Source organism: the organism of the source record quoted next, unplaced genomic scaffold (assembly GCF_019419815.1).
Source record: "Pyrus x bretschneideri cultivar Hongxiangsu unplaced genomic scaffold, Pyrus_bretschneideri_v1 Contig49, whole genome shotgun sequence".
Classification (NCBI taxonomy): Eukaryota; Viridiplantae; Streptophyta; class Magnoliopsida; order Rosales; family Rosaceae; genus Pyrus; species Pyrus x bretschneideri.
This window is the reverse complement of record NW_025999786.1, coordinates 113,193-136,638: the sequence shown is the minus strand read 5'-3', so window position 1 is coordinate 136,638 and position 23,446 is coordinate 113,193. Positions and strand designations below refer to the sequence as shown.

Sequence of the window (23,446 nt, the reverse complement as noted above, 5' to 3'; positions counted from 1 at the left end):
ACAAATTAAAACATAAACGAAAATTGGTACAAATTAAAAAAGGGCTACAAATTAAAAATGGGTACAAACCAAAAATAAAAATATATGATAAAAAATTTAGCCATAAATATCAATATACCAAATGTAACATTTCTAATAATATATTTAGAAATAAAAAATATTTTATTATTGAAATAATTAATGACGTTTATTAATACCTGAGGACCTTGATAAAAAATTGAAAATGAATAAGGTTTTAATCAATGGAGTAACAAAAAGAATGATGAAAACCTAATTTCTCCGATAGAAAATGAAAGTCACACATGTAGCTCATGGAGAAGAAAACAAAGCCAGGTGGTCTCATCACATGCATGAGCAAGAGACCGATATGCCGATTCGGCACTGATCAACGGTCGACTACTATATGGAACACCAAGATATAAGATTGGTAGACAAGGTAAATCAGATAGACAATGGTGGAACGATGAGTATCGGAAAACTGGCTCAATTAACATCAAAATAAGTAAACAAGGTAGCAAAAGCAAGTTGTGGAATCAAGGTGACGCCAAAATTCATAGTGCCGTTGACATCACGAAGAATCCATTTGGCAACAATCATATGAGCAGTGCGAGGCGAGCTTATAAATTGTGCAACAGTATTGACAACAAATGAAATGCCAGGACGAGTAAGTGTGAGGTATTGTAAAAAGCCAACAAGTTCTCGATACGGAGTGGGAGACGCCAAGACGGACCCATTAGAAGCATTGAGAGATATTTTAGCAGCAAACAGCGTGGAGGCTGGCTTGCAAGCACGTTTGTCAAACTTTTAAAGAAGATCATGAGCATACTTAAGTTGATCGATGTGAAGACGAGTAGAGTCATGCTGAACCTGTAAGCCCAAAAAATAACTTCGATCCCAAATCTTTGATATCAAACCATTGACCAAGAAAAGCAGTAAACTGAGTGAGAAGATCATGAAAGCTGTCAGTAACAACAATGTTATCAACATATAGTAACAAGTAAATAGTAGAAGAAGCATGCCAAAATATAAACAGAGAAGAATTAGCCTGGCTGTCAAAAACCATTGTAGAGCAAAAAGGAACTAATCCATTGAAACCAAGTATGAGGGGCTTGTTTGAGGTCATATAGAGATTTCTGAAGATGACAAATATAATGCGGACAAGCAGGGTCCAAGAACCTCGAAGGTTGAATCATGTAGACATCTTCGTGATGATAACCATGTAGCTAGAAGGGCATTTTTCGTGCCTAACTGATGAAGCGGCCAGGATGGGGAAAAATAGCAAGACTCAACACTGTGTAGATAGTAGTTGGTTGTCACAACAAGACTAAATGTTTCAGATAGTCAATGCAGGACGCTTATAGAAACCCTTAGCTACCATACGAGGCTTGTAGCGTTATATAGCCATCTAAATGTCGCTTGATATGAAAAAATCCATTTGCATCCAACATTATTCTAACTATGTCGAGGAGGAACAAGGGACCATGTTTGAATAGGGAGTAAGGCATTTATTTACTCATGCATGTCATGAGGCCATTTTGGATGCCTGACAGCCTGAGAAAAACAAGGAGGTTCACCAGAGTCAATAGATGCTAAATGATCACCCGTGAGATCCTTTAGGGATACTTGTAAACGTGAAAAAAGTTGTGTAAAATGATTGTAAACCAGTAAGTGAAAACAGAACCGTCTTAAATTTGGCAAATGAATAACGAATGAATATTTCTACATAATCCAGGGAGACATTTGGTTCACTTCCCATGCAAAAAAAATTACAGAATGTTGAGTTTGTCTACTGTACAAAATTATTTGTTCATGTAATATAGAGACTTTCAATTATGCATTCTCACAAAGTATTCAAGTGAGAAGTGAGATGAAGGAAGGCATCTTGTCTGCAGGGAATTGTTAGACCACCCATGGGATGATCAAACCCAAATTCTTCTTCAGCCTCATTTAGCAAGTCTTGAAATTCAGGCTCATTAAGGAATGATACTGGAATTACATATCTCTGCTTTTTGCTCTCGTCAACATAAACTGCAAAATAACCTTTTGGGACATCTACTAAATTAGTTGAAGCTCCTCTGGTTGTATTTGAAAAGGACCACCTAAGAAGTTTCTTAGCAGCAAGTACAGCCTAAAGACGGAAACCCATTTTTGTAGATCTCGAGATCAAAATTTCAGAAAATCTCAAAGAACTTGCAGATCAAGGAAAACTATAGCACTTGAGAATTTTTAGACTAGAGAGTTTGTAGAGTTGAAGTTGGCGGTCATAAATGCAGTCATACAGTATATATAGTTGAAAAGCTCATGTAGGATTCCTCTCTTGAAAGAAACATGTGGTGCAAACACATACAATCTGGCTGGGGTATAAACTGGAACAAGGGCTGACGAGGGATCACATGGTTTTGTCTTCCAAATATCATCAAGCAATTAGACAAAATATGTGGAGCAAAATCAGTTGTTTCTATTTTCATATTTAATTTTTAGGCTCCATGTGATTCAACAGATACAAAGTCTCAATCACTACCAAGGAGTCTTGGTGATGACCGAAAGACAGTGCCATGTGAACCTTCAAGTGCTAATGTCTCGAAGACCTGTCACGCCAACTACTGGAGATTTTCCCTACATCGATTGTCTTATCAATTTGGACATGAAATAAAAGATGCAAAGATAGCAAGTGGTATAGAAAACTTGGAGCTATGAAAGAGTACTTCATCCACAAATGCATGTTGAATTAATCACCCGCATAATAAAATGCCTGCCTCAAGTGTGTCTCTCTGATCTTTTAAGGTAATATTCTTCCCAAAGGATTTAATTGTTTTAGTCTTAATAGACAAGTCCATTTGATTTTATTGAAATAGATTATAAGGATAGGTTGTAACTATCACTGTAGCTAGTCGTGGGTTAAAGTGACGACTACAACCTTTGCCTACTTATCATCTCTTGTCAATCATCCTTCCTACTCCTCAACCTTTTCCTTAATTTTAGGGTTACTTTACTTGTAATTTGTGCTTAGGGAGTGTCTGGCTTTTAGGGCACACTACTACAATATAGGCTATCACCGGCGGACCAAAAACCGACAAGAAACCCCGATTTCTGTCGGAAATTTGGCAAAAATCCGACATAAAACACTGCAATGTCGGATTGGAATAGCGACGCCATTGCTACCGTCACTAAAGGGCTTCAGCGTCGCTTTGTTCGCTTAATCCGCCACTACGCAGCGTCGGTTTAAAGCGACGCTGATGTTAACGTCGGTTTAAAGCGACGCTAGTCAACAATTAACTAAATAAAATATGCAAACTAGTGACGGTTTAAAGCGACGTTAGAGAACAATTAAATAAATAAAATATGCAAACTAGTGACGATTTAAAGCGACACCACCTTTGATAATAATAATTAAAAAAAAAGTCGAAATCTGTTTCTGTATTCGTTCTCAAATAATTATAACTCAAAAAAATTATATAATCGAAATAATAAATTTCAATTTTAGGCCAAAACAAACAATAATAAAAATAATTCAAAAGAAAAATAGTGCCATAATATACAAATGTTTTACATCTAACATTCCATATAATTTACAAAAATTCATCCTCCATGCTTTCCTGTGCTTGCCTTTGTCGAAGACCACATATTTTGTAGCTCCATAGTGCCATATATAATACTAGCAACTCCATGCTGCCATGCTTGCCATCAGATCAGTGCTCCAATACTTTACTACTTCAACATTAAGGCTCTAATCTCTATAGATTAAACTCAGGTTTTATACCTTTAAAAAATTATGGATCTGCGATTTCCAGTGTCCTTGCTCTTCAGATCCAACATGCATAAATACAAAAAAAACAATTAAAAACCAAGAAACAAAAATAAATTTTCAATTTAAGCATAAAACTATTTAGAATACAAAATAGAAACTAAAATTAATAATCATAATAATTTAAAAATGAACCACCTTCAAGCTCTTCCTCCTCGAATTGGAGTTCTTCAGAATGTTGATCTTCAAACTGGTGATCCAAAGCAAACGGGGAAGGAGTTGAGGAAAAAATGAAAAGGAGGAAGAAGGGGACGCACAGATGAAATGGGGAAGGAGAAGAAGAAAGTCTGAAATTGGGGGAGAAATGAAAGCACGGTTGAAATGGGAAAGAGAGGGGTTTAAATATGGGTACTTAGTTTGCGTCTGTTAAAACCGACGCAAACGTCTGACACTTTTTTTGAAATTCACATAGCGTCGCTTTAATGAAACTCGCGTCGCTTTAATGAAACTAGCGTCGCTTTAAACCGACACAAACTTCTGACACTTTTTGAAATTCACATAGCGTCGCTTTAATGAAACTTGCGTCGCTTTAATGAAACTAGCGTCGCTTTAATGAAACTAGCGTCGCTTTTAACCGACGCCAACTTCTGACACACTTTTTGAAATTCACATAGCGTCGCTTTAATGACACTAGCGTCGGTTAAAACCGACACTAAGTCTCTCCATCCATTCAAACAAGCGGGAAATTTCCCGCCTAATATTTCAAATACTATAATTTTATATATATTAATTTTATAACCCTAAAAAATACTATAATAATTATATATATTAATGTAACAATTTTATACCCCTAAAAACTATAATAATTATATATATATATTAAATTAAATTTTAAAAATTGGTGACCGTTGGATCAGTTTCAATATACATACCATTCAATTTCTTTAAGTGTTATACATACAAAATAAATAAATTTAAATCTACTTAATAAATATATATATATATATAGACACACACCATTGAACTTGATGGGATACAAATTCTATGGAACTTTTCGATGGTTATAAAACGAAAAACTAATTTAAATCAATATGTCGCTTAAAAGCGACACTGGGTTTCAAAATATTTAAAAAAACTAATTTAAATTGAAGATCGAATTCATTCATTCTATTCATATAGGGTCAAGGAATGTAGCTGTAAAAAATCATCAAAATCGGAGTTAAAATAACCGTTAAATCGTGATTTTTCGTTTATAACCGTCGAAAAGCATTGTCCCGTTACTTGATCTCTGAATGTTTGTTTTTTGTGATTTTTTGCTGATGTGATCTTGAAGCATATGCAAACAAGTTTGACGGTTGGGATCGTTGAAATTAGTTTCGGAGAATTCGTATCCCATCAAAACAATAGATTGACTAATACTTAGAGTTTATTTATACTTTCATTAAGTATAACATAAGATTTTGTGGTATCTACTTGTGTAAATATTTTAATTTGAAGATCGAATTCATTCATTGTATTCATATAGGGTCAAGGAGTGTAGCTGTAAAAAATCATCAAAATCGGAGTTAAAATAACCGTTAAATCGTGATTTTTCGTTTATAACCGTCGAAAAGCTTTGTCCCGTTACTTGATCTCTGAATGTTTGTTTTTTGTGATTTTTTGCTGACGTGATCTCGAAGCATATGCAAACAAGTTTGACGGTTGGGATCGTTGAAATTAGTTTCGGAGAATTCGTATCCCATCAAAACAATAGATTGACTAACACTTAGAGTTTATTTATACTTTCATTAAGTATAACATAAGATTTTGTGGTATCCACTTGTGTAAATATTTTAAATTGAAGATCGAATTCATTCATTCTATTCATATAGGGTCAAGGAATGTAGCTGTAAAAAATCATCAAAATCGGAGTTAAAATAACCGTTAAATCGTGATTTTTCGTTTATAACCGTCGAAAAGCTTTGTCCCGTTACTTGATCTCTGAATGTTTGTTTTTTGTGATTTTTTGCTGATGTGATCTTGAAGCATATGCAAACAAGTTTGACGGTTGGGATCGTTGAAATTAGTTTCGGAGAATTCGTATCCCATCAAAACAATAGATTGACTAATACTTAGAGTTTATTTATACTTTCATTAAGTATAACATAAGATTTTGTGGTATCTACTTGTGTAAATATTTTAATTTGAAGATCGAATTCATTCATTGTATTCATATAGGGTCAAGGAGTGTAGCTGTAAAAAATCATCAAAATCGGAGTTAAAATAACCGTTAAATCGTGATTTTTTGTTTATAACCGTCGAAAAGCTTTGTCCCGTTACTTGATCTCTGAATGTTTGTTTTTTGTGATTTTTTGCTGACGTGATCTCGAAGCATATGCAAACAAGTTTGACGGTTGGGATCGTTGAAATTAGTTTCGGAGAATTCGTATCCCATCAAAACAATAGATTGACTAACACTTAGAGTTTATTTATACTTTCATTAAGTATAACATAAGATTTTGTGGTATCCACTTGTGTAAATATTTTAAATTGAAGATCGAATTCATTCATTCTATTCATATAGGGTCAAGGAATGTAGCTGTAAAAAATCATCAAAATCGGAGTTAAAATAACCGTTAAATCGTGATTTTTCGTTTATAACCGTCGAAAAGCTTTGTCCCGTTACTTGATCTCTGAATGTTTGTTTTTTGTGATTTTTTGCTGATGTGATCTCGAAGCATATGCAAACAAGTTTGACGGTTGGGATCGTTGAAATTAGTTTCCGAGAATTTGTATCCCATCAAAACAATAGATTGACTAACACTTAGAGTTTATTTATACTTTCATTAAGTATAACATAAGATTTTGTGGTATCCACTTGTGTAAATATTTTAATTTGAAGATCGAATCCATTCATTGTATTCATATAGGGTCAGGAGTGTAGCTGTAAAAAATCATCAAAATCGGAGTTAAAATAACCGTTAAATCGTGATTTTTCGTTTATAACTGTCGAAATTAGTTTCATAGAATTCGTATCCAATCAAGTTCAATGGTGTGTGTGTGTGTATATATATATTAAGTAGATTTAAATTTATTTATTTTGTATGTATAACACTTAAGAAATTGAATCGTATGTATATTTAAGCCAATCCAATGATCACCAATTTTTTAAAATTTAATTTAATATATATATATATATATAATTATTATAGTTTTTAGGGATATAAAATTTAATTTAATATATATATAATTTAATATATATATATATATATACACACTTTATGTCGCTTAAAAGCGACACTAGTATTTAAAAATTATTAAAATAATGTTTACGTCGGTTTAAAAGCGACACTAGTATTTAAAAATTATTAAAATATATGTTTACGTCGGTTTAAAAGCGACATAAACATTTAATAACGCTTATAAGCGACAGTAAATCCGACGTCATGTTCTGTTAGTGTCGCAACTGCCTAATCCGCTACTATATTAGATTAAAGTGACACCACCCTCCGACGCTATAGCCCCCTTTTGTAGTAGTGGCATAATCATGGGATTGTTGTAGTTGTTGTAAACAAGGATTGCATGTTCTTTGTCTATTGGTTTTGTAGCCAGTTTTCTTGGCTCTCTATAGGAGTCTTCACACTTGTCAATCATACTACAATCAATATACATACCTTGAAATTCAACATGGTATAAGAGTTGTGACCCTAGTGGCCTGTCTATGCATATCTTCTTCAACCTCTTCATCTTCCTCTAGCTCTTTCAAATGACTGAGGAAAATCCTTTTAGTCTTGATGCTGAAAGTTCTAGTGTTTCACCCACTTCAATTTTACTAAAGTGGAATTAAGTTAGCCCCAACCAAAAACTTTTTTGCTAAATGGGTTCAACTACCTTCCATGGTCACGAGCAGTTACACTTGCTCTTGGTGGAAGATCGAAGCTTGGTTACATTAATGGAACCATCCAGGCACCTGTAATCCCTTCACCCTTGTATGAGAAATGGCTATGCAAGGATCAACTTGTCATGTCTTGGCTCCTTAACTCCATGGAGAGGAAGCTTGTTGAGATCCTCAACTACTTAGAGTCATCATTTCATCCCTAGAAGAATGTCAATGAGATGTATGGTAATCAAAACATCGATGCTTGAATCTTCCATCTTAAAAGGATATTGTTGGTTTGCAACAAGAAAGTAGGTCATTTGTTCAACACTTAGGTGTTATCAAAGGTATGTGGAATGAGTTCGATGTGTATAGATTTCACACTGCTGATGCTCCTGTTCTTCTGAAGAGAGTTGAAGAATATAAGATCTTTCAACTCTTGGCTGGTCTCAGCTTATATTATGAAAATTTCTGCAGCCACATTCTGATGAACACTGAGTTGCCCTCATTCTCAAGTGTGTGTGCTTGTGCTTATTTTGTGTGAAGAAACTCAAAAGAAAGTGATGAATCTTGAAACAAATAACAGTTTGCCTGAATCTGGGGCATATGTTTCAAACCACTAGTTTTCTGATCATAGCAGCTACAAGGGTAAGAGGTCTGATCTGAAGTGCAAACATTGCAATGGTGGTGGACATCCTATTGACAGATGTTGGATTCTACATCCTGAGCTCAAGCCAAAATTCCAGAAGGACTACAAGGGTTCTCAGAGAAATTCGCAAACATCCATGTACAAGGCAAAACATGCAACTATGGCTGTTCCTTCTTCCTTAAGTGAAGGTTTGCTTGACTTCACCTCAAATCCAGTAAACGAGATCAATGAGTTTGCTGTCTATCTACCAGGCAAACAAATAGGTGTTGATCACAAGAATGCATATGGGCTTGGAGTTGAGAATCCAATTGCATTGCTGAGTAAATTTGCAAGGTTTCTAGCTAATTATGATCATGGTGTCTCAAGATATCCCAAGTATACTAAAAGCTTTCCCAGCTGCTTTAAGTGGTAGTCTTGTGCATGATTACTAGATAATAGACTCAAGAGCCACATATTATATGACAAATAAAATTTCTTCACATTTACATGACTTTGAAAAAAATGAAAAACTCCACAAAGTGTCAGTAGCAAATGGTAAGGGTGTCTCAGGTGGGAAAGGGAAAATAAAGCTAATCTCAAACCAAATCGAGTCAATGGCTACATACACCAAATTTGTGCACCAGATGATGTGGCACATTCTACACTATATAAAATTTTATTAAAATTATTAATCAAATTTCAACTTGAATCAAAATATAAATTTGATTGGTTCCACATCATTTGGTGCAGAAATTTGATGTGCCTAACATTATTCTTTTAAAAAAGCAGGACAATGTCAAACTCGCCCTTAGGGTTGATGACAGTAAAGGCAAATCCCTCCTAACAATAAACCTTAATCCGATTATAATAATTTGTTCTCTCCTAACTGTATAAACTTTAATTTTAGGAAAAAAAAACAATTTACGAACAAGAATTGGACAAATCCCTTTAGGCAAACTTAAATCAGTTGATTCGTCAGACCGAATAGAAACACTTTGATGCTCATTTGCAGAATACAACCGCAAGAAACGATATCACGGTTAATCACATAGTGGATACTTGAACGAACATAAACAAGAAGTAGATAAGGAATGTTTTTCTATATTGTAAAGAAGCAATGAATATTGCTAAAGTCTACATTTACATACAAATCCGATCTGGGGTGAATAATTCTCCCTCCTCAATCGGAAAAAAATGTGTAAATATTCCATTGCACAAAATTGTGACAATCACAGAGACGAGTTCATGTAATCGTTCTCCATTATCCAATCTCACAATGCTTTCAAGCGACAAATAAGATCAAGGAAGGCATCTTGTCTGCAGGGAATTGTTAGACCGCCCATTGGGTGATCAAATCCGAATTCCTCCTCAGCGTCACTCAGCAAGTCTTGAAATGCAGGGTGGTTGAGGAATGATATAGGAACAACGAACCGCTGCTTCTCACTCTCACCAACATAAACTGGAAAACAACCTTTAGGGACATCTGATAAATTATACGACGCTCCTTGACTTGAATTTGAAAAAGATCGCCGAAAAAGTTTCTTAGCCGGAATCACAGCTGGAAGACGGAACCCCATGTTGTAAATCTTGGGAGTAAAGACTTGTAATCAAGTTTACAGAGACTTGAAGAAGATCACAAGGAGTTTTCGGAACAAGGAAACTTATACTGAGAAGTTGTAGACTTACTTTGGTGGTCATAAACCTATGCATTCATATGGTATATATAGTTGAAAAGTCTTGGAAAATATCCTTATGTATTGAGGAAAACATATGGTGTAGACAATCCGGATGGGGTATAGAAGGGAACAATAGCTCATGAGGGATCACATGGTTCTGTCTTCCCATCAATCCTTTAGGCAAAATATACGGATCAAATTAACAATTTCTCTTTCGGTCACATATTTTTGTTTGTTAGGAGGCAGATATATGAAGTCTCAATCACTACCAAGGAGTGTTGGTGATGAATAGGAAGACCAAGCCATGTGAACTTTGATCCAATGCTATATGTCTCTTAAAAATCCCAAATCAATTGCTTCAAGACCACTCACATCAACTACTTGAGATATTGTTTGACAGATCGGTCCTTTTAGTTTTTTTCTGTTTGGACATGAAATAAAAAGCAAATTAGTTACCAAGTGGTACAAAAACTTGAATGTTTAATTAGGCAGCTGAAGAAGAAAATGCCTTGTCTTCAGTATGTCTCTGATTTTCTAGGCTTATATTTATCCTTCCAAAATGCTTCAATTGTTTATTTTAGTTTTAATCTGACATCTGATTTTGCTTGAGCTGATGTCTTTTCATTGCATCCATCCTGATGGCTTATCACCAATGATTTTAGTTAACAAATGGCTTTTGACAAGCCAATTTATCTATAAGTACAATTATACATACATATGATAAGAGTAAGAAGCAAATTAAAAGCATGATTCTTCTAATTCCCAACTCCTAATCATCTCAAATCTTTCTTTCCTAAGAGAAACAGAGTACCTTCGAAGGCCTTGGACGTTCCTAAAGACTTTTTTGAGTCTATGTTGGGGAGGGCCCAAACAAGCTAAGCGATATGTGATTCCAATCTCATGCTTGAACTAACCTTTATTCCAAGATTTGATAAGTCGAACTGAAGAAGAATTTGGGTATGATCATCCCATGGGTGCTATCACAATCCTGTGCGGTGAAGATACCTTGATTTCACCTCTTGCTTCAGTGTATAAGAAGAAGGTTACGTAGGCTTCATTTATCGGCTTGTACAAAAGCGAGTTGCCAACTCGGACAAATTTTTGGTTCCAATTTTTGCATCTTCCGACGGAAGAGGCTTTTGATAAATTCATTAGATACAATTTCAAACCCTTGGGAGATGAGGATAAAAGTGGCCAGCCCAACAGATACAAATTTATTGACACCACGGCCAGCAGGTAATATGAACTTGAAACATTTGTACTTATTACTTGTTCTGCAAATATAGTTGAGAATATGCTACTTTCCTTCTGCCCTCGGTCATTTACACTTTCTTTAATTCTTTTTTTATACTGGCCATGAAATATCACTAATCACCACAGGGAGTAAATTAATTTGCATACAAGTAACATTCTTTGATCTCACCTAATCAATAACAGTACTAATCAATGCTTAATCCTATGTGAAACACGTTGATGAATCAAGTCAGAGCATTCATCCATTGCTACTAATTCTTGTGTACCTTCCTAATAGATTTCCAAATGAAAGGCTAACGAGGTTGTAAATGAGTTCTTGTATACTCAATTATGCCATTGTTGTCTTTATCGGCTACACTCACTAGCCTTGCGAGGATACCATTAACATGACCATTAGAAGTGCATGTCATTTATGTGCTCTAAACACCTAAACACCCAAATCAGAATCAGAAGCAGACCTTTTTTGTTTCCTCCACAAACCCTAATTTTTTCCCCAATTAATTTTTTCCCAATTAATTTTTTCCACAAACCATATCACCCTTCCCCAATTAATTTTTCCCCACCCTCCATCCCCAATTGTTTTTCCCGACACCCATACCCTCATCCCTTTGCTCTTCCCACCCCTCTTTCCCTAATCTCCCCATCCCTAATTTGAAAAATCCAAACAAATAAATGAGAAGCTTACTTGGAGAAACCTGGAGAACGAGAGAACGAGAGAACGAGTTCGCTAGTTTTTGGAACGACGGAACGAGAGAACGAGAGAACGAGAGAGAGCCTGAGGTTCGGGTTATGCGAGAGAGCTCTGAGGTGAAGAGCGTGCGCGAGAGAGTTCTGGAGAAAGGCGAGAGCGTCGGTGAAGGGAAAGCCGAGGGCAGTTTTGGGTTATGGTATATTTCATTAAACATGGACACTGTTCACCCGTGTGTGGGTGAAAATAAGCTGCTTTTGGAAGCTGGAAATTGTAGCTTCTTGTCATCTCTTGGTTTTGGGCTTTTTTTCACCCTCAACTTTGAAACAAAGCTGTTTTTCAAAGTTTACCAAACACCAAAAATTTTCATAGCTTTTTTTCATAGTAGCTTTTTTTTTAAGCACCTCAATCCCAAACAGGCCCTAAGTACCTTGAGTGGGCTAGACCGAATGGAAGCAGGGTTAGGGGGAAGGATTTAAGACTGCTGGAAACAACGAGCCTTTTATACGTTTTTAACATTTCTAAATGTCATGGGAAATTTTCATGTTCAATCATACACCTCAAGTATTAACAAATTGCAGTCGCAATTGGACATAAAGGAGAATACTCCTACTGAAAAATTTGACTGCTATCTAGCAGATTAATATACTAATAGCTATTCAAAGAGCTCTATTGAAAACTTAACTATGAGAATCTGTAGAAGAAATTTATCCATTTACAAAATCCTATTCCAGGGGGACAATAATTCTTTATTGTAAAGAAGCTATGAATATTACTACAGTCTCCATTTACATAATCGATTTTTGGGGGACAATATTTCTTTATTGTAAAGAAGCTATGAATATTACTAGAGTCTCCATTTACATAATCGATTCCAGGGGGACAATATTTCTTCCTCCTGGATCGAAAAAAAATTGTACAAGATGGGGATATGTCTGGTGTACAAAATTGTAACAAACACACAGTTGATGTAATTGTTCTCCATTAAATATCCAGTCTCACAATGCACTCAAGTGGGAAATGAGATCAATGAAGGTATCTTGTCTGCAGGGAATTGTTAAACCCCCCATTTGGTGATCATATCCGAATTCTTCTTCAGCCTCACTTAGCAAGTCTTGAAATGAAGGCTGATTGACGATGGATATAGGAACAATGAACCGCTGCTTCTCACTCTCGCCAACATAAACTGGAAAATAACCTTTTGGGACATCTGCTAAATTATACAAAGCTCCTTGACTTGAATTTGAAAAAGAGCGTCGAAGAAGTTTCTCAGCAGGAATTACAGCTGGAAGACGGAACCCCATTGTTGTGAATCTTGAGAGAAGACTGGTAATTGAGTTTATATAAACTGGAACATCTCAAGGAACTTGTGAAACAAGGAAAATTAGACGTGATGTTGTATACTTAATTTGGTGGTCATTAACCAATGAGTTCATACGGTATATATAGTTGAAGAGACTTGTACAATATCCTCTATTGGAGAAAATATATGGTGAAGGCGATCCGGATGGGGTATAGAAGGGAACAAGAGCTCAAGAGGGATCACATGGTTTTGTCTTCCCGTGCTTAAAGCCCCCTTAAGCAAAATATGTGGATCAAATTAACTATTTCTCTTTCCATCATTTATTTTTTGAGAAATTAGGTTCTCATCCTTCCTTTTGCTACTCCATTGATTAAAATCCTACTCCTTTTCAAATTTTGATCAAGGTACTTTGAAAAAAAGCTACTTCTGCTGTGCTGTGAGAATAAACAACTATAAAATAAAGTAGTAGAGTGTTTAGTAAATTTTTTTGTCAAAGTGTTTTTGAAAAAAAAAGCAGTATGATAGTGTTTGGTAAATTTTTATGTAAAATAGTTGTGACTGTGTGAAATGACCTTTTATAATACTAGATGTTTCGTTCATTTTTTCATCACACCACCATGAAATCCTCACAACCTCCACCGTGATCTACAGAAACCTAAGAACCAAACACCTGCACAGTCACTACCATGATCCACCATACATTGATGCCACTCAAACAATGAGATGACGACAACGACGCGAATAACAACTCTGAACCCGTTGCTGCTGCATACAGTTTCTTTCCTCTGTGCGCGAGTCCACCACCAACGCCTGGGCCTTGGGCCTGCGATCCTGAGCGACAGGGCATGGTGCAACGGGGCGAGCGAGTCGACTCAGCCGGAGAGTCCATTGTCCTCCGCAGAGAGGTCCACGCTGAGAGGCTATGCGTGAAGGGGCCACCGAACTACCCTTGCTGGGACGACCCTGACTACTGCAAGTGGAAAGATAAAGGAACGGGAGATTTTAAACGACATCGAGCTCGTCGTTTTGCTAGCCAAGGAGATTCTGCACTCTGATAGGTATATGGATGGTGAGCAGCTGATGAAGGAAGATGAAAAGATTGAGGTGGAAAGGCTTCTTGCTCATCATCCACACTCTGAGGATAAAATTGGCTGCAGAATTGATTCTATCATACTCAATGATAGCGCTCGTGGACCACCAATTTTTCCTTCAATAGGCTGTTCTTGACAGCCCCACCACCAATGGAATCGGGGGACTCGAACTATTATCACCACTCAACCCGAGCGACGTCAGCACTGCAGGCTCGCTGGAGGCAGCTCCTCTGAAATTTCTGGCCACGCCGTACATGTCGTCTGGCCACGAAGTTGTTCTCCCTCCTGAGAGGAATCAGGAGAAATGAGAAAGGAGAAAGGAGGGCAATATTGGTAGCTTCCACAATAAGCCATTTTTTGAAGCTGCCTTTTATAGCTTCCACCTTTTAGCTTTTTTTCATTTGAAACTTTGAAAAAAAACTGATTTGGGGTGTTTACCAAACACCAAAAACTCTCCCAGCTTTTTTTCATACCAGTTTTTTTTAAAATCACCTCAACCCCAAACCATCCCTAAGACCGATGGACGAGAAGTGAGAAATTCGTTAGGGGGAATTAGAGTAGTGTGAGGTAACTTAACACCTCTGACAGAATAGACATAAATCTCACCAAAGTTGAACGAGTCTTGAGTTCCCGGGTGTAGAGTGACTTACAAAAGATGTTGTCAAAGTAAACATCAGCTGCCAAACAAATATGGTTACAACTTACAAACGATGCGATCACACATGCTTCAAATTTTCTCAGTTTTACAACATACACAGCATGCAGTCTCTTTTTGCTTCGACTCCATGTTGTCACTTTTGTAACGACATCTTTTTTTCATCCTTGAGTTACCTACAAATGATATGTTGATGCGTTCCATTAACTATTTTCATAAGTTCCAAAAGTATTAGATGCAAAGTCTTCTACTTCCTATGCCATCATAGAATGAATTAAAAAGTAAAAATACAAACGGGGGAACAGAATTTCAACAATTGTAGTATCATGAAGTTGACGAAACATGACTCTAGAATGCTTCAAGTGCTACTAACTCACTTTTGTGGATAACTTTTTCAATCAATTCACTCGTAACTACCATGAAAAACAATTTTCAACCGCTGTTATTACATGTTCTATAAACATCGGGCATATTTAATTTCGTGGTCCAGGTAATTGCCAGAATCTATAACACAATGCTTACATCTCTAAGGTATATATGAGTATTAAAATCATCATATGGATAATAGTTAACATATCGATCTTACCTGACTTGCAATGATGTATGATGATCTCGGAGTACACTGCACTTGCAATGGAACAAATGATGGGAAGGATAAACAGACCTTAATTTTCCATAAGACAGTACTTGAGACTTAAACCTAGAAACAACACAGCAGAAATATTAACCCACTGAATGCTGGCGTATTATTCAGTCATTTGATATATGGAAGCCTGTAAGAACTCTAAATTATTCCCTCTTCAAAACAATCCAGACATCATAAAATTGTCACATATATGTTCCATTACCTCCACCAAAACTGATTTTCAGTTATACTCTAACGAATTTGAAGGATCACAATTCTTTTGAATCAGAATTGTCTTGAAGTTGTGGGCCTTTTCAGTCAACCCAATGTCTGTGAAAGCGTGCAAAACCCTACTGCAGGCAGTAATAGAAAACTCTGTAGTAGTTGATTGCTTCCACCGATCAATAACTTCTCCGACTTCTTTTAACTGCCCAAGCATTAGATATGAAGAAAGAATGCAAATATAGTTTCTACTTGTCATCTTTTGTCCAGTCATTATCAAGGATTTCCATATCTGATCAATCCTTTCCTTATTTCCTAAACCAGCATGAAGAATAATGAGAAAGTCATATGTAATCCATTCTTTTTGTGTGATTCCTTTCTCAGCTTCAACTACTAGAGTGTTGGACTCTGCATTCACAAGATGCCCAACGCTAACATATATATTTGTCAGGTTAATATATCTCTCCCAGCCTTCACCAAAACCAGGATCATGTCTCATTTCAACTAAAATCTGTCGAAGCTGATCAATCTTTAGAGTTGCAGCACATGAACTAATCCAAAGATTGTATGTAAAGATATCCGGTTCAACCTTGTGCCGTTTCAGATCTTCCACAACTACAGAGACCTTCTCAACTTGCCCCACTGACATGTACAGAGTCATAATCTCATTGTATGTAAGGGCACTCAGGGACAGGTTAGATCCTTTTATTCTCTCATAGAGGTTCTCAGCCTTTTCCGTCAAATTTTCCCTAGCATAAGAGTGGAGGAGAGCAGTATATGTCTCATTTGTTTTTGCAGTAAGAGGTAGACCTTCAAAGTAGCGCTCTGCTGCATCGATGCCAAAAACTTTGGTCATCAAGACAATGCGGACTGCATAGTCAGAATCCGATAACTCCAAATCATTATGGCTGACCATCCACTCGGATATCTGCAAGCTTGTACAAATCACAAAATAGAATCCAATGAACACTCAGAAATTATGATAGAAACAGAGAACTGAAAGTGGCATATGAAGATTACATTGGAAAAACTTATAGGGATTTAAACGGGAGAGTTACTATCCGTTTTTCAATGCTCATGCTTACCCTATGACTTAACATAATACTTGGATTAAGAAATTTACACCAAATCATTTAAACCCTGTAAAAAGAAAAAAAGAAAAAAGCCAACCCTTTCTATTGTAAATGTAATATTTATTGGGAATTGACTGAAATGATGAAATTACAAATCCCAATTCCTAAAATGATCACATTTTGGGATTTTATCAATAGAGTGTGAACATTTCATCAACAACATCATTAATGTTTGATCGATATGTGGTCCTTGTTTGACTCATTTCTGCAATTGGAATTTGCAAATCCTCATTTCCACCAAATTTTCGCATTTTATTCAATCTATTACAGCGCAATCTTATTCATTTAACCATTCCTTGGTCCTGTTCTATTCTATTCTAGAAAGCATGTATTCTGCTGCAGATGAACAAGGTGGCAATGAAAAAAGTTAATTAGCCCTAAGATTATGCAACTACTCCAAAGAGATAACAACACTAGGGAGTCACAATCCAATTTTTCAACTTTCCATCGTTTTCTTGCCCACCAAACACAATAAAGTTCTCATCAAAAGGTCTACGTTAATCAGAAATCAAACCCCAATTGCTGAACTGAATCAAATATTGACAACATATCGATTAAACAGCAATCACGACATGCTAACAAGAACAGAGTCCAACCTCGAGGGCGTGCTTGTAACGGTGAGACTTGCTGAGGTCTTTAGAGATCTGGCGGAGGTCCTTGATGGAAATTTGGTTGCCTTCGGAGACCCATCTCTGAAGGACGTTGGTGGTGCTTCGCTTGGGCTGCCTGAGCCTCAACACTCTGCTCTTGAGGTCGTCACTTCCCTCAGAATCTTGGACAAACTCAGTATTCACAGCACCTGCTCCTCCTGACGACAGAAATCTTCCAACACCAACAACAACGCTAACATTGCTGACGCCGCTGCTCCGTCTGAGAGAGAGCAATAGAGAGACGCCATTGACACTCAACTTTCTAGTTTCTGCTCATGAAGCTCTCAAACTTCGGGGGCACGACTGATTGACACTCAACTTTCGCTTTTTGGCCTCCTCGGTCAGCTCAGCTCGGCTCGGCTCTGCCGAATATTTGGGCCTTCCCAGGCTGGGCCTCACATTAAACTGGTACTACCTTCACTTATGTACAAGGTCCATTTGAGTGAATTTCGGTTTTGTCATATGAGCCTTCATTAATGCAAGTTGACATCTATTTCTTCATTCAACATTCATTTCATCTATACGGAGTTATTCAATCCAAGTCAATCTTAGATGCAAAACAACAGATCGGCTGTTTTTGCGGTTGCTATTGACTCGGATGGAAACATTCAGTCACAGTGAATTCAATTCATCCAATTTTGAAAGGAATTATATCAAATTTGGTTGCATTATGTTATAAGTTTAGGCAGCAAACACTGCTTCGAGTTTATTTATAAGCCAAAATAAAAAAAGTACAAAATTATTTCATAAAATAAGGGAGCCTAGGAGGTGTTTGAAAAGTGTATGTATCAGAAATATTCACACTGGAATCTTTTGATGTGGTTTTTGTCTCTTATGGATGAATTTCTCTCTTATAACTAATTCATAATTCAAGTGACGTTGCTAACTAATCAACGACTACCATGTAGTCAGAAGTGAATAATCCATCAAATAGAGACTTTTCATTTGATAATTCGTCGACAAGAGTATCTCTCGTCTTTTGGGGTTTGGCCTCCATGCTGACCAAAAAATAATACTACTAATAATCTGATTTTTTGCTAAAAAATGAAAACATTGTAGACAGAAAATGCAAACGACTCCTATGTTATAAATAGGGAAAAGTGAGAGAGAGATAATTTTTGTTAGAGATAGAAGTGGAACGGGTGCAATGTATCACACAAAGGAAGATGCTGGTAAAAGAGGGGAGAAATATTGGTATTATTACTTTCACTTTTGATCTTGTGTGTTGCAATAAGGTTGCAGACATACCTCTGTATATAGGCGTTTTGATCCGACACAACCTTACATGCATGAAGAAAAATCTTACTACCCCAAGACTTTTCACCTAACACTTTTAAAAATTATCACCAAAGTCTAATTTGCTTCCCTCATATAATTACATATGTGAGATTCGCACTAAATTTCCCAACATCTTATATATTTCTCAAGGATATAGTTAACAAAGACATCAAAAGTTAGTTCAATGGATATTAACATACCAAAGAGTGAACAACCAAAATTGTTAGCGTGCCATGGTGCCCTTCTCAAGTTTAGACATCTTGTTCGTGAAAACAGGGTTCTCCCCAGGCACATAGTCATAATCCGGCACCTTCACCTTAGAGACGTACATGTTTTCAACTGGACCACAACTCAAAAAACTCCATGTTTAACAACTTTGTGAACAACCCCCTCTACAATCTCTCCCCTGAAAAGCTTGAAGGTGATGGTGCTAAAATAACTGGAAACAACACATCCCCAGTCCGTCTCCTCACTTTACACTCTCCTACGCTCTCCAGAGTTGTGAGTACAAGATAGTATCACATATCTTTCGTTGCATTTCTTGATGCAAGATCCTCCAGCAGGCGGACTACAAACGACTTTTGGAGCATCGATTCTCACCACTATCTTAAAATCTATATTACAAGAATGTTTCTACCAAACACGAATTTCTTATTTTTTGACACTTTGGATTTTGATAACATACATGTTTCAATGTTTTCATTCTCAACAATCACGGATTAAAATACCAAATGCATTCTTAAGTCATAGAAATGAGAAATCCTATTTATCATTTTCGTTTTTCTTAATTGTTCTTCAAAATTCATTTTTGTTAAACGTTACCAAGAATACCCTTATTTTCTATTAGTCTGGAATTTGTTTTTGAGTACATAGTCAACATTATTTTGATGTTCTACAAAACATAAACTAATATAGTTTTCTACATTTTTCACAAAATTTTTATAAATTAAATATTGTTTTTTGAATTTCTCATGGTTTGAGTGTAAGAATATCCCAAATCTAACGGTATAGTATTAGGATTACAAAAGAAAACAATTTGCAGACTATACTCGCTTATGCACGTAGAATGGCATTAATGAGTAATGACATGCATGCATATGATCCTGAAGTACTTACCTGTCGCCATGAGTGCTTTTGGTGCAAAATTGAAGTAGTCTTCTACTTCCAATACTTGTTTTATAAACTCTACTAACTAGCGAAACAGGTTTGTTGTTTTGTGAGATTTAGAGCTTGTTTGGATATGCTTTTGAAATGAATGAAAGCGCTCTCGATGAAAATATTTTTAGGATCAAGTCTTAGTAAAAATGCAAATAAATTATGAAAAAGCACTTAAAGTGCTTCCTGGAAGAAGCACAATTTATGTGCTTTTGGAACCAAAAAAACATTTTTTCTAAAAGTGCTTTCAGTAATTTGAAAAGCACATCCAAACGAGCTCTCAGTTGGTATGGAAGCAGGGACTGCTTCTTGGTTATATAGCTAGGGTTTCAACCAATTCCACCCTATTAAATGAAAGGATATCCACCCTAATCTTTTCTAATCAATTAGAGTCCCATCATGATTCTTATACCTTGTATTCTCTTAATAAAAGGCCCATACTTGATTGCATGTAATTAGGACTCCAATATGTTTATTCCTTTAAGACTCCGAGAATCATAAAAGATTTCATTGACTTGATTACCAAGTCAACTATCTCAAAGATTCTTGGCATAATTCATTGTCATTCACAAATGGTTTTACATTGAGTTCATTTAAGTAAACAAGCTGCCAAAAGCATTAGTTTATGTATCTGTAAAATGAAAACTTGTTTTACGAATCATTTTACTGTTATTTGACAGCCTGGAAGACTGATTCAAAGAGATAACCTGTCTCTAGATTTTGATGTTCAAGAGACGAAGTCCTTAGATCGTGGAAGTAGTTGGAGAATGCATAGGTCAAGAAAAGAAAAGGCCAGACTCCAGTGCAAGGGAGACCGAGAAAGTGGTTGACTGTTTGGAAGACTTGGTCAAGCTTGGAGACCTTATCGTGTCTCTTGCCCTATAAATAGAAAACTAAACTTATTATTTGGCAGCCTGGAAGCCTTGGTCAAGCTTGGAGACCTAATCGAGTAACTTGTCCTACAAATTTAAACTAAATTTAGATATAAACATTGGTTTCATGTGGGAAAAAAATAAAGATTTCTTGCCTATAAAAATAAACCATTCTGTATTAGCCGTCCATCCCTACGCAAACACACTGATTAGTTCCCCAATCTCAAGACAAGCATACTCTCTCTCTCTCTTTCTCTCTCTCTCTCTCTCAGACACACACACAATGGCACCTTCAATGACTTCAATGGAGGCATCAATTGGTAATGAATCCAAAGTAGCAAGCATCAAAACCCTAGCTGACTCAGCTGCTCTCACTTCTGTACCTTCCGAGTACACCTACACCAAAAATCCCAACGACATGGGAGATGCAAACGACCCAGAACATTCAATCCCCATCATTGATTTTGCTCTTCTCACCTCTGCCTACCCTGATCAACGGGCACAAATGATCCAGAAGCTAGGCAGAGCTTGCCAAGAATGGGGCTTCTTTCAGGTATTCACACTCACAGTTTGTCATTCTACGATACAAACTCAATATTTGACTTTTGTAATATACACTTACTAGTTATTAATATATGCTTGAACATGTGGCAAATTAATTGAAGAATGCTAATAATAATGAAATATGAATTAATTATTTTCATACGCATGATGTCTTTTAGGTGATCAACCACGGTGTACCAGAGAGCTTGATGGAAGCAATGGTTGATGCGTGCCAAAGATTTTTTGAGCTGCCGGAGGAGGAGAAGAAGGAGTTCCAAACAAGGAACCTGCTGGACCCAATCAAGTGCGGCACCAGCTTCAATGTCGCAATCGACAAAGTTCGCCTCTGGAGGGATTATCTGAAGGTCATCGCACACCCCGAGTTCAACTCACTCTACAAACCGGCTGGATATGGTGAGGTTTCATTGGAGTTCAGCAAAAGAACCCGAGCAGTGGCAACCGAAATATTGAGTGGAATATCAGAGAGCTTGGGATTGGAGTCCGATTACATTGCTAAGGCCATGAATTGGGATCGCGGCTTGCAAATTCTGGCAGCGAATTACTACCCGGCTTGCCCGCAGCCCGACCTGGCAATCGGTATTCCTCCTCATACCGATCACGGACTAGTGACGCTGTTGATTCAGAATGATATGTGTGGCCTTGAAGTCAAGCACAATGATAAGTGGGTCTTGGTGAATTCCGCTCCGGGCTCTTTTATTGTTAACGTTGGTGATCAAATGCAGATTCTGACAAACGACAAGTACAAGAGCATATGGCATCGAGCAACTGTGAACAACACAGCAACGAGGATATCGATCGCCGTACCACATGGACCGGCACTGGACACGCCCACTCTACCGATCCCGGAGTTGCTAGAAAAGGAAGGTGAAACAGCAAAGTACATTGGAATGACATATGAGAAATTCATGGAACTTCAGGCAAGCCCCGCTGCCTACATGGTGCCTTGCTTGGATCACCTGCGCGTCAAGGACAATTGAAGTGGTCAATCTCCTATAAGAGATTTGATCTACTTTCTATGAGAGATTCAGAGCAGCAGTTGTCCAATTTTTCCCATGTTGGTCGTTTCTTGATTTCATTCTACATTTATTCTTTTATTCTTGGCCTGAAGACTCAGATTTTATTTGTAAATCATTATTGCATTCTTATGAAATACTGAGCAATAAAATAGATATCGATTTTAATGATTTATACCATATATCTTCACGTCATTACTCAAAAAATTTCCTTGTTTACATTTTCTATGATCCAAGCATGTTACTTAACAGAAATGAAAATAGGAAGGTATGAAAGGCCTTAGAAATAGGAAAAGTAAAGAAATGGAATTTAGAAAGAAAACTCATGGTCAAAATATGAAAGGCCTTAGAAATATGAAAGGCCTTAAAAATTTCCTTAGCTAAAGTTTTTTCGATTCTTTACGTCTTAGTAAATGCATGGGAAATTTAGAAAGAAAACGCATTACCGATGGGCCATTGACTTCATTTTCAATCAAAGAAGTCGCACATATCCGCTGCAAACGAAGTCACACATCGCCTGACTCGAGTAGTGCCGCACTTACTTCGACTGATTCTTATTTTAACTCTCGTTGTAATTGGTTTGAAAAACGCCCAGGCAGTGTTTATGACCTGTGTTTGAGGAGGATCATTCCCATGTATAATCAGTCTTTTTACTTCTTGGCCTTTTGGCCTTTAATTATATTCGCCGCTAGATTTAAAAAATAAAAAATAAATCTCAAAAACTCCATGCTTAACAACTTGTGAACAACCCCCTCTGCAATCTCTCCCCAGAAAACTTGAAGGTGATGGCGCTAAAACAACTGGAAACAACACGTCCCAGTGTGCTGCCTCACTTTACCCTCTCCTACGCTCTCCAGAGTTGTGAGAACTAAATAGTATCACAAATCTTTCGTTGCCTTTCTCGATACAAGATCCTCCAGCAGGTGCACTACAAACGACCTTTGGGGCATCAATTCTTTCATATCTAAGCTCTCAGCAGGGATTACAACATTTCAGGGCAACTGCACTATAGGAAACATGGTTGCTTTTTCCTACCTG

The 23,446-nt window shown here is 36.8% G+C and overlaps 4 protein-coding genes, 1 long non-coding RNA gene and 1 pseudogene across 5 annotated transcripts; 2 read left to right on the top strand and 4 right to left on the bottom strand.

Moving 5' to 3' along the window:
- Positions 1–3,510: 3,510 nt before the first annotated feature.
- Positions 3,511–4,244, bottom strand: LOC125470180. The gene is made up of 2 exons (XR_007252425.1): positions 3,944–4,244; positions 3,511–3,801 (listed from the first exon to the last, which is right to left on the bottom strand). It is a non-coding gene; the product is annotated as an uncharacterized LOC125470180 (long non-coding RNA).
- A 5,066-nt stretch (positions 4,245–9,310) lies between these two features.
- Positions 9,311–9,938, bottom strand: LOC103967984 (auxin-induced protein 15A-like). The gene has a single exon (XM_009381315.3). The coding sequence runs from the start codon at positions 9,804–9,806 to the stop codon at positions 9,501–9,503; it is 306 nt and encodes a 101-aa protein (XP_009379590.2). The 5' UTR covers positions 9,807–9,938; the 3' UTR covers positions 9,311–9,500.
- A 2,604-nt stretch (positions 9,939–12,542) lies between these two features.
- Positions 12,543–13,559, bottom strand: LOC125470179 (auxin-induced protein 15A-like). The gene has a single exon (XM_048568814.1). It carries the CDS (start codon positions 13,149–13,151, stop codon positions 12,846–12,848), a length of 306 nt encoding a protein of 101 aa, XP_048424771.1. The 5' UTR covers positions 13,152–13,559; the 3' UTR covers positions 12,543–12,845.
- Positions 13,560–13,596: 37 nt separating this feature from the next.
- Positions 13,597–14,662, top strand: LOC103967970 (annotated as a pseudogene).
- A 140-nt stretch (positions 14,663–14,802) lies between these two features.
- LOC103967983 (pentatricopeptide repeat-containing protein At5g09450, mitochondrial-like) lies at positions 14,803–17,799 on the bottom strand (the record flags this gene model as incomplete). The annotated part of the gene is made up of 3 exons (XM_009381314.3): positions 14,803–15,072; positions 15,483–16,671; positions 17,473–17,799. Coding segments are annotated over 2 exons (1,236 nt in total), but the record flags the coding sequence as incomplete, so codon positions are not given.
- A 2,941-nt stretch (positions 17,800–20,740) lies between these two features.
- Positions 20,741–22,536, top strand: LOC103967971 (2-oxoglutarate-dependent dioxygenase 19-like). The gene is made up of 2 exons (XM_048568812.1): positions 20,741–21,384; positions 21,554–22,536. Exons 1-2 carry the CDS (start codon positions 20,959–20,961, stop codon positions 22,370–22,372), a joined length of 1,245 nt encoding a protein of 414 aa, XP_048424769.1. The 5' UTR covers positions 20,741–20,958; the 3' UTR covers positions 22,373–22,536.
- The last annotated feature ends 910 nt before the right edge of the window (positions 22,537–23,446 follow it).

Bases quoted from the DNA above. Each gene is read 5' to 3' on its own strand.
- LOC103967984 (XM_009381315.3), bottom strand. From the start codon at position 9,806: ATGGGGTTCCGTCTTCCAGCTGTGATTCCGGCTAAGAAACTTTTTCGG.
- LOC103967971 (XM_048568812.1), top strand. From the start codon at position 20,959: ATGTGGGAAAAAAATAAAGATTTCTTGCCTATAAAAATAAACCATTCT. The intron at 21,385-21,553 runs GTATTCACACTC...GATGTCTTTTAG, and splicing joins AAGAATGGGGCTTCTTTCAG to GTGATCAACCACGGTGTACC.
- LOC125470179 (XM_048568814.1), bottom strand. From the start codon at position 13,151: ATGGGGTTCCGTCTTCCAGCTGTAATTCCTGCTGAGAAACTTCTTCGA.